General features: G+C 34.8%; 1 protein-coding gene across 5 annotated transcripts in view; it reads right to left on the bottom strand.

Annotated features, from left to right (window-relative positions):
* Positions 1 to 189: 189 nt before the first annotated feature.
* LOC111039298 (hormone receptor 4-like) overlaps positions 190 to 16,479 on the bottom strand; it is a 70,496-nt gene continuing 54,206 nt past the window's right edge. For 2 of the 5 annotated variants that reach the window (XM_022322755.1, XM_022322754.1), the window contains exons 3-10: positions 7,051 to 7,155; positions 4,591 to 4,705; positions 3,271 to 4,013; positions 2,429 to 3,065; positions 1,399 to 1,547; positions 1,211 to 1,272; positions 544 to 726; positions 190 to 454 (exon numbers count right to left, since the gene is read on the bottom strand). In XM_022322755.1, the coding sequence (XP_022178447.1) occupies positions 308 to 454; positions 544 to 726; positions 1,211 to 1,272; positions 1,399 to 1,547; positions 2,429 to 3,065; positions 3,271 to 4,013; positions 4,591 to 4,705; positions 7,051 to 7,155 (2,141 nt within the window). In that variant the 3' untranslated portion in view covers positions 190 to 307. Of the gene's footprint in view, positions 455 to 543; positions 727 to 1,210; positions 1,273 to 1,398; positions 1,548 to 2,428; positions 3,066 to 3,270; positions 4,014 to 4,590; positions 4,706 to 7,050; positions 7,156 to 7,373; positions 7,969 to 16,479 lie in introns of those variants that run through there. The other 3 variants (XM_022322758.1, XM_022322759.1, XM_022322757.1) reach the window with 2 other exon arrangements.

Genomic DNA, 16,479 nt, shown 5'->3' with positions numbered 1-16,479 from the left:
AAAAAAAAAAAGGTTTTAAGTGTAGTAAATAAGTTATTTAAGGTTAATTTAGTTTCGTTATTTAGTAGCCTTCTAGTAAAATATTGAAATGAATATTAATAATTCAGTATTATACAAAAATGATTCAAAAGAAAATTATGTAAAACTTTATGAATTTATTATGATTAAGTATTTAAAATTTAAATTGTTCCAAGTTAATGTGACACAGTATTATTAACGTTACCGTTTACTAAATAAATGTCAAAATGTTAAAATCTACTTATCTACATACTGTGAGTTTCGTATTTCTCAACAACATTTTAATATATCATATATTTACCCTCAGAGTGGCTATATCTTGAAACTCGTCGCAGTCCATGAGGTTCTTGATCATGTTCACCGTAGCTTCGATCGAAAACGTACGGTCCCTCGACGAACTCACAGCGTTGTCTAGCCGTTGTCTGAGATAAACGACCTGTAGGAGGCAATGACGATAAACATAAGATTATTATACAATCACATAAATTTAACACTTTGGCTTAACATTTAAAATGTATAAGTTACCTCGCTGGGATTCGTCAGTGCAGTCTTTAATATGGTTCCGTTGACCAGAGTCGACATGGACGAGGAATTGTTATCCTGGTTTTCTGTTTTAATTGTGGTCATGGTACTGGCCGTTGTGCATGCGACGGACTTCTCCATTTTGACTTGTCCGTTCTTCGGGGGCCTCTTCTTCTTATATTTTACCTATAATGCGAGTGATTTGGTATAATGTCATTCAAGTAAGCGTATAATATATAAACAATAATAATGTAGTTAAATTTCTTAAATCTTCATTAAAGCAAAATAAAAAATTTCTAAACACAAAATTCCTATTAACATCCCTAATAATTAATAACAATTAATGTATAATAATATAAGACAGTGTACCATTAGTACTTTTACTATAACCAATGACGAGGCATAGCCATTAAAATGAGTTAAGTAGTGATATTTTTTTCAAGTCATTAGAATATTAATAATAAATTTAATAAAAACAAATTTCGTGATTTTTCATAGTTTTAATAATTTAATAACATAGTACCTAAAATTACAATATTAATCAAATTAAGGACATTGATCATGGAACAGAATCAAATGTACTTACAAACGTTATATACTTATATAGCATAATCCTCCCCCCTGAACACTGGGACATACAAAAACAAATCAACACTAATAAGCTAATTACCTTGTATAAGTTGTATACAGCGCCAGAATTTCGTCCACCGGGCATCCTATCTTCTCGGACGGCTATATTATAGAAACACGACAAAATAAAATATTATTATTGTATTATTTTCGCTTCATTATTTTTTAAAATAATGTCTTCAATTTTGCTAGTATAGTTAAATGATGCTCTCGACACAATTCGCTTACCCTGCAACACCATTCCTTGACCGATGCATTTCTTAAACCGGCAGTATTGACACCGGTTTCTTTGAGCTTTTGTTATTTCACATGTGCCTTCAGCTATACACGTGTATATCCTCCGGTTTTGGACGGTACGTTTGAAGAACCCCTTGCATCTGTTTAGACATAAGAAAAACGTTAAACATTTGTCGGATAAAAAAAAAATAATAATAATAAATACTATAAGTGTTGTATTCTTTTACGTTAGTGTTAACGACTCCTGTGTCGGATGAATGGAAATAACGTGCACGTAATACCATTATTATACTATAACCTTGTAGTAAAAAAAAGTCGTTGTCCTTGAGGGAGACGAGGCGTACCGTTAAGAGTTATACAGTTACTGCGACGACGAAACGTACGTTTAATGTATATACACCGCACTATGGATACATTTGCGACATTGCGCTGTCGCTGTGCCGTGTGTTTTTCCCGCAGGCCAGAAAAATACGCGCTTTAACCCAATTTGGAAGAGACGTAATTTGGAATCAAAATCTTAGAAATTAATATAGGTATGTGATAGTCGTACACGACACTAAATCTGAGCGACGTGACGTCATTAAAAAGCAGACACGTTACGAAAGATACGCGCACAATACCCACCTCATATTTATTGCAAAATGTGGTGGAGGGTGGTATTTAATTCTATCTCAAATGCACCTAAGCTCTTAATAATTTAAACATCTTATATTTTTTTTAAATTAAATATCCACACTGAAAATACTTAATGTATAGGTTTTTTTTATTTATTGAAATAGCATCAAGAAGTATATTACCGTTGCGGGTGTTTTCATTTCGACTAACCCTTATCAGTAGTTATAATAATATATAACTGTTCGCAAGCAAAAACTCGTCAACCAACTATTTGTGTGGCTTTACTCTCACACTGTATTTACCACGACTTTCGCAAATGTTAGTTGGATATAGATCATATAACATTACATGCTAGTAAACCCGAGAAAAACAAAACAGCTGTTGTGTTCAATGCTATAATACGTACCCTTCGCAAGTGATAATGCCGTAATGGAGACCCGTGGCTCGGTCATCACAGATCATACACACCATGGGTTGTTCCTGTTCGTCAGCCTCCTCCATCTGGTGGTATGCGTTGACAGGTGCAGACTTGTTGTCGCCATTGGAACCGGCCATCGGCCATCCGGGTCCCGTGTTGGCCGTCAGGTTGAGCGCGTGCATCTGATGCGTAGCGGCCACCGGGAGTTGGGACAGATCACCGGCCCACAGCCGTTCCATATTGAGCGGCACGTGAAAGCTCTGCTGTCCACCGCCGGTGACGTTGCCGCCACCTCCACCACCACCACTTCCACCACCAGCCACTGACGTCTGCTGCATCTGACTACCAATGGGCCTGAGACCGGGCATGTGGCTGATGACAGACGCCACATCGTGGCCAGCAGCCACGCCAAGGTTCAGCAACAGATGCGCGGCTGACTCTTCACTGACTGCCGGTGACGGGGACGGGGATGAAGTGGACGACGTGTTCGACGACCACGTGGCCGCGGACGACCAGTACGGCGTGCTGACCGTTGATGGTACGGAACCGCAGCCCGTGCTAGCGGGCGACGTTGACTGTTCCACGGTGGAGGGTGGACTGGACCAGATCATGGTCCGCACTCCGCCTGCGAAACACAATTATCTTCGAATTACAACACTGTTATTGAACACATGTCGTATGATTGATCACTTTGGCTGTTATTATTATTAAAAAGTAGAAAATATGCTTTCCGTGCACTAAATTTCGGGCCAACAAAAAATCGTCTACTCCTCCAAATTATTACACAGGTACCTACGTTTTAAACGGTAATATGCATTTTAATGACTTACCCGCTTCGCCCATTATGACAGTGGGTGCAGACCGAGTGGTCCGTGGGGGTATGGCAGCCGGTGGTTTCATGTCAGTGTTGCCGGCGGAGACCGCAGCCGTAGTCGCGAATCCGGCACCACCAATGAGTTCAGGTCGGACGCCGTTGATGCGACACACGGACAGCACGGACGCTGCGGCGGCGGTGGCCACGGATGCGTTACCGGGCGCGGTGGACGCGGGCGAAGTCTGCGTGCCCGCGTTCCAAAACGCTGATGACACGGAGGTGACAACGGATTGCCGACGCTGCTGGTACTGCTGCGTCACCGACATGGAGTTGGCGGCGGAGGAGGGTGTGTAACACCGCAGCGGAGGTGGATTCGTTTGAGCAGTCGCCGTCGTCCAAGTCAAAGGTGGCGACAACGACGACGACGATGGTGGTGGTGGGGTTGATGGTGACTTGACAACGCAACTTAACGGGCTGGTCATCACCACCGACTCGCGTCTCTGCTGCTGTTGCTCCTGTTGCGCTGCTGCCGTCGCCGCCGCCAACGCCGCTGTGACCACCGCCGAAGGTGATGGCGACGGCGACGGTGGTTCCGTCTTGTTATCGGCCACCGTCCCGTTTTCGTATCCCGTTCCGATCGCATCTTTTGGTTGCTGATCGTCCATCATCTCCTCTTTCACCTTAACGCCATCTCCCACGTCATTCGGGTCTTGCCCGCTGTCCGTGGTCATGCTGCCGCATTCCGGAGACGAAGCCATTCTGTATACACACACGCACGAGACGAATTAAAACGACTGTGTAGTATATTACGTCCACAAATAATATTGAGTAATGGACATCGGCGCTTAGATGAGATATTTTTATTTAATGGTATAGAGTACTAAAAAGGTAAATAAATGACCTAAAGCTGTAAACCTTCCTGTATCGGAGTTGTATTTGGAAACTGTGGGCATTGATCAAAGTGCGTTAATCATGAATGAGCATAATGAAAACAGAAAAATTTAAATACTAAAAGATAAACATAAAAATGTTTAATTTTGTAATCAAACTAGTACTTGAAAGAGATTTTTCCATGCAGAACTAATTTTTCTGACGAAAACATAAACCGATATTATTTTGTCTTTATACCATTGTACCGATACAATTATTAATGTGATAAATAAATTTATTTGAAATAAAAACATAGAATTTGGACTAAACACTATAACTGTAGTTACAATCCCGTGATTTTGTTGAAAAACGAGATATTTGTCTGTGGTTGCAAAATCTCTTGTAAAGCACAATCGGACGCCTCAGTTTCTTAATACCCTATCCGGTATGTCACCATAAATCGTACCTATCCATCGATATGATAAGTCCAGGCGATGGTACCGATCTGTCCATTCGGTTAGATGGGGACGCCGGGCCAGCGACGTCTGGCGATGAAGTACTAGTGTCCGCTATGCTCTCACCTGTCCAAACAAATACAAACAAAGATATTTAAAATTAGTATTGTTAATAAGAAGTACCTATTTATGAATGTTTATATTTATGGATGTACACCATTATACCAATATTGTTGTTCGTATAGTTCCGTGCATACCTATAGGCCCTCAAAAGAAATGTATAGGTATAGTTACTGCACTAGTGCAGTTTAGGACAGATAAGATAAACGAAGTTTATTAAATCGTTACGACTACTCCTTATTAGGTCACGCACTCATGGAGCCGCATACGCAGAGAATTATAATACAGTAACATTATAAACAGAAATGTATTTTGTCGAACCACTGAATGATGTGATTTTTAAACAAAGTACCTATAAAATAATATAATAGGTACCTATATGACCATATATATAATAATTATATATATATTATATACATACAATATATTATGTCCTATAAACGCGTAAGTCAGGAGAATGACAGGTATATAAGTGACAAACAAGTGTGAAATCGTTAGAAAAAAATCGAAAACATTTGGTTTCGGTTTTAGAAATAGGCGTGTACCTTTATATATAATAATATAGTTATTATTGTCGTCAACGATTATCTGTCAATTATACAATAATATAGGTCGTCTGATTCTTGGGGAAAAAAATCAACGATATATGTATACAATAATTCTGATATTATATGAAAAGAAATAAAAACGACACTACGGAATTGGGTCAGGTCAGTTCCCATGAGTCCTATCGGTGCAGCCACGTGGGCGAAAACCCCGCGTGCTGCACAAAAAACAACCGTGACAAACCCGTGATTAGGGGTTGCAATGCAGATAGGTTCCCATGACCTTAGGCACAATGAAAACCGGCCGGTGTCCAACTATTATGGACGGCTTGGACTTATTTATTGCCATGTATTGTAGTATTTTATAGTACCTAATGCGCGTTATTGCGGCTACTATTTACTACATAAGTTTTCTTCCCCGATAATAAATTACGGTAACTCGTAAAGAATCATCATAATACGGATGGGTTCAGTGTCAAAACAACAAAAATGTCGTATCTGGGATGTCGATTTGTTTCGGTCACTGGGTTAAGTATTTCGTTCCAACAGCTTGTAGCTAGGGTCAATTTCGATTAATAAGTATATACTATAAATACGTCTTGTTGTTACGGTTTGACGACGAAGAAATGATCAAAACTAGTACTCGCTGTGATGTTATTATACATAAATATTATAATATATACTGTATACAAACAGGATACAATGGTAAATATTTAGTTTTTAACATGCCTATATTTCTGATCTTATAAAAAATGAGACTTCTGAATGACTGAATACGTGTGTCTGTAAGTCTTTATAGCAATGCTATAATATTGTCAAATATATTATCTAAGGTGAAATAACTGAATTGATTGTTTAAAATGTCTAAATGGACTATGTTAAATAATTAAAAATGGATGGAAAAAAATCGTAGAATAGGTATTATTAAAAGTTCTGATTAAAACTATGTGAACAAATAAATTAGGTGAATCATACTTTAAAATCAACTGAAAATAACATTAGATATAAATTGTTAAATGAAAACAATACATACTCTATTAAACCACCTTAAATCATGAATTGGAATTAATGTAAGTATTTAAATAAACCTATGATATAGGCGGTTAAAATGTTTAAAATTGTGTATATCATTATGCACAAAACTTAACAGTTTGTCAATTTATGTTTAAGAAGAAATTGGTGGGGGTCTGTGGAAATATTATACTCATTTTAAGGGTTATATGCAAATATAGTTTATCAATCATTATATTTCTTTAATAAGTAGACACAAATAAATAGTATCTGATAGTGGCTGATACCAAATGCTTACAGGAATAATATATAAGCTAAGCATTTAATACAATAGGAATATATTTATATTTTTACAGTAGTCAAATAAGTAATTATATTGGTGCCTTTGTATGGTACATTTTCCTGAGTTCAAAATATTAGTTAATATCCCATTGTCACAACTAATTTAATTGACTTAAGAGTTAGTCAAATTATATTTTTTATAAGAAGTAAGAACCACAGAATGTTAATGTACATATTAATAGTTTTTTTTATCTATTATCATTTATCAGTTATCACGATAGAGCCAAATCAAAACAAAAATCAATTTTATCTGATTTGTATGAGATTTTTTGCAAACTGAAATAGCTAGCTTTTTAATTGATACTAGTTATAAAACAAACCTAACTTATACTTATTCAAAATTACCAAAGTAAAAATTAAAATATCGTCAACCAAAAACATTTGGTTGATTATAATAGTTATAAATACATAATACTATTGTTATAGGTATTATAGGTACAAACAAAATCTTACCGTCACTGCTGCACCTTGAATCTATTTTGCGCCTCTTCAGTTTCAGGTCTTGAAACAGACTCATGGTACTCAGGTCACACGGGGTACTTGTTAGGGTCATAATTCCTGTTCAACAGACAATATTTCGTTGCAATTAAAATTTGGCGAAAACAAAACGGTTAATTTATTGTATAATAATAATAGCGTGTTGGAAATATTTTTGCGAACTATACGATTTTTTACTATACACGCAAACACAAAAACACGTTTAAAAAAATTTTAGCAAAATACCTATACCTATGTAATATGTATTAGTATATTACATAAACGATATAAACAATTACCTCGCTTAATGTAAAAAATATTATTCGTCGATATGTGCGCGTGCAAGTCCGATCATTTAAAACGTGATGCGGCGGAGAGTAAAAAAATCTGCCCCGTAACACATGATAATAATTGCTACTATATTCGCATCGTCACAGAAAGTAAAAAAAAAATTCAATCATAATATCTCGTCGATGAGAGTGCTGCGGCGTCGTACATGGGAGAAAATCCTATCTAACGTTTATATTGTAATACAACCGACACCGTGCGGCGCGTTCGGTCATCAAGCGAATACTGTCACTTTCTCTTCAATCTTTTGTCGCACGCGAGCTACACGAGCACGCCCCGTAGCGCACAACACCCGCGTCACGCGGCATCTATCTCTCAGCGACCGCGAACACGGGGTAACGCCCAGCCACCGCGATTGTTTAACACCGAAAATGTTTTAAAAATATATTTTCGGGTAAAACCGAAAACATTTCTACAGCGACTCGAAACGAATGTACGATCGAGGGAATTTTTTTCTCCCAAAGTTTTCGGACTTTTGAGTTACGGCGGTGGCTACAACGATAGCGGCACCGGCGTACAATCGATGACGATTGGTTCGAGAATGATCGAGCCGCTGTTTGCGGCGGCGGCGGCGGCGGCGGCGGCGGAGAAAAGCGAGAAAGACGAAATAGAAAAAAAAAATGTGTACCTATGTATAAAACGAACGTACACACGCGGCGGAGGCTTGTGCAATCTCTGTCTGTTTAATGCAAAACGAACGGTTTTTTTTTCTGGTGGGACTTTCGGCCGCCAATGGTAGATGAGGCCACTGCCGCCGAACGACGACGGTCGGAGAGCGTGTGCGTGTGTGTGTGCGTGTGAGCGCTTGTTTGTGTATCGCATGAAGGTTATAAGTGGGGCCTCCGCTGCCGCCGGTGTAAACGAAGAGGGAAGAGGTCGGTAACCTGCGCTGCGGTAAGTAGGTCAGCGCCGTGCGAGTTCGCCCACCCGTTCGGCGGCGGCTACGCTACCGACACCACCGTCGCCGTATATTTAAACATCGTCAAAACACACGCACTGTGCTATACTCACTTATACGCCTTTTGTACTCCACTTCATCTTTCCCCGGGAAAACAAACATCATCATCCCCCGCGAGACTTCTCGATTTTCCTCACCACCGAGCGTCAGCAGCGCGAAAGTGTGCACATACAACACACGTGGGCGCACGCGCACACCCCGAACACCGTTGTCGGTCGTCTGTCCCAAAGTCACCCCAAATTACAGTGGGTAAGGGAATTAGCGATATTTTGTAAACGGTCGCGTTCCAAGAGCTTGGGAGTTTTCATTTCGATTTTCGACTGGTCTCGTTAACTCCTCACGATTAAACGATATTTTATTTTATTTTATTTCTCTAACACAAATATTTGACACGATAATCAAATCATTGTTGTTAGTTATTATTATTTAATATTTACTATTACCGAAACACTTCGTCGATTGCATATAATAATAAAATGACTCACAACGATAAATATGAAGGTAAAATAATCGTGCAAACGTTTTTTGGTAGTCGTGTTTTTATCTCTTCGATTTTTCATTTTTTTGCGTAACAATTTTACTGTAGAGGAAGAACAGATGAACTATTGGGCTTGTTATTATTATTATTATTATTGTCTTTTACCAAACCGGATTGCCAGACAGAGCGAATTTCGTTTTGTTTTTTTTGTTTATGTAACACTCATCTTACTCGTTGCAGGTTACATCTTTCACAGGTATACGTGTAACCGTGTAAGAACCTAACCCATTTATAGGAATAACATAATATTCATCGTCGACGTAACGATATCATATCATATCTATATACAATCTGCATGCTGTACATATACAATAATAAGTTGATCTCTAAAAGTCTAGAATAAATAAATTAGATCTATTTATCCAAGCATTGATTTTTTCTAAGATGTATATTTATTACTAAAACATGCTGAAAAATATAACTCTGTATTATTACATTTTGGCCAAGTTGAGTAAATAAATAAAATACATTCAATATGCAAAATGTATATAAAATCCGAGACCTACGTTTTACGAGTACCTACAAATAATAAATAAATATTGCGAGCTATATTATACCAATTTAATATGTCTATGCCCTGTATGGACTGCGGCGGCAAGAATTAAATGGAAAAATATAATGCCTACGTTTGAATGTCGCGCTATGAGCGCAACGCGTGATAGATATTTCGGCTTTTGTCTGTATGCACATACGTTTCTATATATGTATAGTATATAATATATATACCTATAGGCGTGTGTGTGTGTGTGTGTGTGTGTGTGTGTGTGAGCGTGTGTGTATAAATATGAGTACGTGTGTTGCCGTACACAACAAAGGGGCTGTTAGTTTTGGCTGCAGAATAATTTCTGTATTGTTGGCGTTCGAAAATTTCTTTTCGTGACAGCCGACGCGAAAAAGGAAAGGGCTTTAAAAAATAAACACGATCGTATATAATATAGGTTTATGCTCCACGATACATTCGATCTTAATAATGATTGTACACGACACAGCCAACGTTTTATTTCCAGGCATTCTTTACGCGCCGAACCGTATCGAGTCTTGGAGGTTTTGTTTTGTCCGAACGTCCTTCTATCGAATTACGTCCTTTACGTACAGTTAGGTACGGCGTAAATCGCGATATATGCGCAAATTATATAGATTATCTGATTATTGTATGTAGCTAGTAACTTAAGTTATCATCGTTGTATGCGTTTCCCTTGTCTTAGGACTAAGGGAAACACACAAAAAGAAAAAATAACGATAACGCCACGCAGTTCGCTACAAAGCTGATAGTCAACGAAATTGCATCGTGTAAATCGTAATATCGTACCTATATTATAATCATGTTGTTATACAAGTGTTGTCGGATCATTAGCCGCGACGCAACGCAGAAAACACAATAACCGATATAATATTATAATATGTAGGTCGAATTTGTTTTTCAAACGTTATATCTAACATGTGACGTCATTTCGAATCCCGGATTCGCTTGTACGCGATTATTATTATTATCATCGTTGAATAAAACCTTACCAAACCCCAGTACTGGCGTGTGTCGGGTACCTATATATATATACCATATTTGTATGTATAGATATGCAACTGGTATTAGAATCTTAAAAGAGGGGGGAGCCAGAAAAGACTAATGTTAATTTTTAACGTTTTGTCGATTAGGAGGTATTAATTACACTTCTTTCAATTTAAAAAATATAAACTTGATACGAATGTATATGACTTTGGCAAGCCCTAATTACTTATTAATTGTTTGCCTATATTATGAAGGTATACATCATATTATTATAATACTGATTACTACAGAGTGATTTATTTAACAGAAATAGTAATAATAATAGTAATAGTAAATACTTCATTACCTCAAGAAGTATTTATGTTCTTCAAAATAATTTTTTTACCCTACAAAAACCATTTTTGAAAAAGGTGTATTCATATACCCACTTTTTGAGACAATGGGTGTGTAACGTTATACTCATCTTGTATATAGTTTAAGCTTTTTAATCGGTATCAATAAAAATGATCGCTGTACAGCGTTGATCAAACGGTTGTGGAAATGTAGTTGATATATCCAACAAATAACCTTTATTTTCAATATTATATGACTAATAGTTTTATAATATAAAAATAATGTACCTAAATAATAATTTTTTTCTATAATCATTAATTTGATATAACTATTCACAATTTTCGATATCAAAATTATTTTTATTCTGATAAGTGATAAAAAAAATAGCAACACACAATAAGATCTTCAATTTTTTTTATGTTCAAATGTTCAAAGTGCAAAAAAATTAGTCTTATACTCCCTCCCGACACAAAATCATTTGACCACCACAATCGCTGTATTATATTGTAACGACTAACGTGTGTAATGTGAATATTATAATATCATTGCGATAATAGATATCATACAAATGGCAATAAAATACAACTCATAGTAACAATAATATTGTAATGCAAGTAGCTAGTCCAACATAATCGTTTGGTCGGTGGGTAACTATAAAACGCGACGGTAATATTTGTCGTTCTTTCGCAACTTGAATTGAGCGGTCTTATTTTTCAATTATTTGTTCGGCGTTTGTTTTTAATTCTCCCTCTATCTCTCTCTACAGTTACACCAATCAAGTTCACGTCCACGAATATAGTTACAGATATTATTATTATTTTATTCCGTGCCTATTACAAGTAATGTCAGCGGTGGTATCAAATGTAAAAATGCGACACAAGCCAAGAGCCGATCGTACGAAAATAGAATGGTTCTTGGAAGATAATTCTACTGTGCACGGCGGTAGACATGGGACTTTTTTCGGCCAACAACTGTGACATACATTCGCCGTGGTTTTAACACAATATATTCCCCGACAATAACTGACATAATAATATACTCAGCCACAATATATTATATACTCACGCAATACATATACTATATGCATTATACATATGTTTCCTATGACTGTTACACCGCGGCCCGGATGTAATTCCGGCATCCGGCTTACGCATCTATCCTATACAATAACTATATCCAACAAGACGATTAAAAAAAAAATTGTAGGTACGTCAAATTCGAGTCATGGGTTATCGTTTGGAAACGTTTGACAATCAGGACACTCGATTTGAAAATCAACAATATTGTTGCAACCATCAAGGTCTACTAAAACGGAATAATAAAAAAAACATTTTTTTATCCGCTTTTCTGACACATTTGTAGAACATCAACAATACTCGATATCGATTGTTATAATTATGTTTTGCAAAAAAATAATCATTAAATCGTCATCATTGTTGTCACAAAAGATGACCGACCCAAGTTTAGCGTTAAAATTCGCTCACGTAGCATTACCCAATATATATTATTATTATAAACCGTTTTATATTTTTGGCACAGCGAATATCCTGTATGCAATAGTATAATATACGACACACAGCACTATCACAGTCGTCGTACACTCGAACCTAACTAGTAACTATATCAGCTTATTACCTATACCTAGGTGACGATAAATACATGTCAAATAATGCGAACTGGAATACGAATTGTGTTCCGGAATTATGGACGGGTTAACGTTAAATGTGTTGTTCCGGCAAATACATAGGGCTTTGTAATTACATTATTTTTTCGGCACATTTATTTCATTATAAGATAAACAAATTAAATACATTATTATGTTGTTAAGCAACGTTCTTCACGTTACGTTCAACGTTTTAGTCCGGTTTGAGAGATAAGAGGAAAATAAAATAGAATAACCGGCTGCCTATATCATTGGAAACGAGTTCAAGGCAAAACGGGCGGCAAAAACCTCGCACCCGTTGTCGGCCGGCCAACGACCCGGCGACCGAGATCTCGGTTAGTGCAAAGGTCGTTTCATGAGATATTTTCGTCCCCACTTCCATTCAGAACCATTTGGTAATATAATAAATAATAATCAATGGCCATAATTAGTTTGGCCGTCATCTTCCAAACGATTTGTACTTGTGAAAGATTCCCATTATACACTATATGTATATAATATATATATTGTAAATGTACACTATAATATACGCGTACGTATTAATATTATCATCATCATCATCATTATTATTATTATAAATAATTATGTACAATTTTTATCAAAACAATTCGCTGCTGCGATTATAATATAGTATAAACTGTATGTACTTAGGTATTTAATTTCTCGAAAGAAATTCGCTGACATTTTCTTTAAAAAGCACATTTTGCAACATTTATAATTTTTCGCGCACTATGGGTGTATATAAATAACCTATAAGCTATACCTACATGTATATTATTACATACGTAGTAATTCTGTAAACATATCTAATAAGTATAATAACCCCGTCCGATGAGATAAAAAAAATACATTTCTGTTGTTTTAAGAGACAGTTGAAAGTATATTTTATGAATTCGTTCGCATGTAAAAAGTGATAAGCGACGACGTTGTTATAAAATTCTAATACCACACACTCACACATGTAGATATATATTATAATATTATATATTAATAATCATAATATACATTTCAAGACTGTTAATGATAACAAGAGAGAAGAGTAACTTAGTACTTTGCTTTTAATATTAGTAGGTATATAAATAGTTTCTATATCAAATAATGGCACTTATTCTATTTAACGTTTGATATAGAACTAAAAGTTTTGACAATAATTTATTGTTGTAATCCAATAATAATAATATTATAGTTAGATGTATTATTTTTTCTCAAACAATATTCAATTTTCTATTTCAATATTAAAATATTTTATTTTAACAAATTTGTTAAAAACAAATAGATATTTTTTTACATTTATGATTTCTTAAAAGAAGATTATATTGTATTTTATTTAGAGAATTTAAAAGTTTTGTGTAGCACTTGTGTACACATTTGAAATGTTCAATACTACCTATTGTTCTATGATACTACCTGCTATGTCATTGAATTAATTGCTGTTACTATAAAATAATATACGGTCTACTAAGGCACACGGTAGGTAGAATTAATCAACTTAATTTTTACTCTAATTAGTTAATATTTATTTTATTAAAAATAATCAATAAGTATGACAAAATATTTTAAAACATTTGTATTGAAACAGGTTCTACACTATAGAACAAAACACAGATACATAACAAATTTTTGAGAAACATAAAAAATAAAAAAACCTACATGTTCGTCTTTTTACTTATATAGGGTATATTGTAAATGTATCGTTATGATTTATTAAAATGTAAAGTTTATAATTTCTTAAAAAATAGTTTATGAATATATGATAATCTATAATATATGAAATTAAAACAAAATAATTATAAATATGTTATATATGTAAATCTTAGAGAATATTTTGTCGAGTATTATTTGGAAGAGAATATATTAAAATGTAATATAAACATAAAGTGATTACTAATTACTAATTAGTAAGAGAACTCTTATGATAATTTAATTTATAACTAAACAAAACATTTGTCATCTGAATAAAATTAGTGATTACTTCTATTATTTTCAAATAATTGTTGTGATACATAAATCGTAATAATATATGTATTATATTTTAAAATTATTGTATTTTAAACAAAATGTTGTGTAACAAATTATCACTATTTATAAGTATGAAATGATGAACCTATTATAATATGATTATTATTGATTTATTACCATTTAAATGTATGAATTCAAATTTAATCGGAACTGATTATTTCAACAAACCAAATTAGTACTTATCGTTATAAATAAGAAAATAAACGACTATAAAATGATTAAGTGTTTCATATTTGATACTTATACTATATTTTAAAGTACAGTAAATATAATATCGTAGGATTATAGTCGACGATAAAATAAAAATTGTTTAAAAAAGTTTGTATTAATAAATGAAATTAGATAAAATCAATAATTATCGATTATGAATGTACAACTAACAGCGTTTTTATTTAAATGTATTATCAATCATCATGATTACCTATAATATATAATATATTTAAACGTAATCCAAAACATCTATTTATAGGATGTTTTTAGTTTGTATAATAAATTCACTAATGTTCTCTAAAAACCGTTACAAAACCATCACGGCATTATTGTACCTATGTTTTGTTTATTTGGCATGTACGTTGTAAAAAAAGTAAAAAATCGAACAATAGGTCCGCTATAGGTTGTCACAATAAATAGGTCCTTGAAGCTTCAATCTGCCTTGAACCATACCGGCCCAATAATTAATTCCAGCACCGTTCGAGCTGTATATGTATAGCCGGTATAGGTACACGTTGTACCCACTGGTTTAGAGGTTGTGACGTCAATATCCTTCTCGGAGATTTAAAGCGAAAAAAAATGAAAACGGAAAAAAAAAAGATAATAACTGCAATATCCATCCACACCCATCCTCATCATTTCTGCTGCAGCGCACGATGCAGTAAACCACACGAAACCGATAATATAATATTATAATATTGTATTGTTAAATTTTTAGCATTGGCCCGAACAATAAAGACAAAAGTGCATGTTCAAGGAAGACATTTAAAAAAATTAGTTACAGATTCGTACAAGTAATAAGATAATACCATAGTGCGAACATTAGCTGCGTGTATGAGTGTTCGGTGTACTAGTGCAGTAGAATTTTGGACTAACCACAAATGCTTAGGGAAAAAATGAAAAATTCGTAGAGTGGACGAATTATATCGGATTATTATACTCATATTATTACCATTATTATTATTATTATTATACACAAGTATCATGAGTGTATGACAATAAATGGGCCAAACGCGTCCGATAACGGATAAAATGGAATACCTAATTGTTTTAATTATTGTTGTTATTATTATTATATGCCTACGTTATTATTGTGCCTACTGTTCTAAAGTTCGATTACGACATTGGAGCACTATAAGACAACGGCGCTTCAAATCGTCGACTCGTAACAACCGGGCCAAGGTTATAATCGTACATTATATTAAATAGTGGGTATAGTCGCGCTTGCACATCGAACAAACGACATAGCTTCGTTAGAACTTAGAATACAATGAACCTAAAGCACTTCGTCATATACCTTACTTACTTGTCTCCTCCCCCCACACTCGTGCGCACGTGTACTCATGCACTTATATTGCAATATATATATATATATATATATATATATATATATATATATATATATTATGTATCATCATGCACATTTATGTATTGATCGATTGATATTCGATTTATACTTGTAGCGTTACTATATTCTACGACAATTGATTGTTATTATTTACGATAGGTATGTGTTATTGTCGATGATGGCAATTTCGCTATTGTCTTTTATCGTTTACTCCGAGATCGAGTTTTTGCAACCACGTAAGACAATCTAAATAAACGTGATAATAATACACCTATATAACCAAGAGACACGCGAATAAAAATTACTATACACATTTTCAGTCAACCGTATACCAAAACCCATGTTGTAAGTAAGTACATTTTACAAGAATAAATAAGACACAGTGTCTTATTACTAATCAAAGATAATCTGTAAGATACTTCAGAGAAATAACAATTCCAGTGGTGAAAATATTTCGGCAGATCAGTAATAATTGCAATGC

Source organism: Myzus persicae, unplaced genomic scaffold (genome assembly GCF_001856785.1).
Source record: "Myzus persicae strain clone G006 unplaced genomic scaffold, MPER_G0061.0, whole genome shotgun sequence".
In the NCBI taxonomy this organism is placed as follows: domain Eukaryota; kingdom Metazoa; phylum Arthropoda; class Insecta; order Hemiptera; family Aphididae; genus Myzus; species Myzus persicae.
Note: the sequence above shows the minus strand (reverse complement) of the source record. Positions and strands in the feature narration are given on the sequence as shown.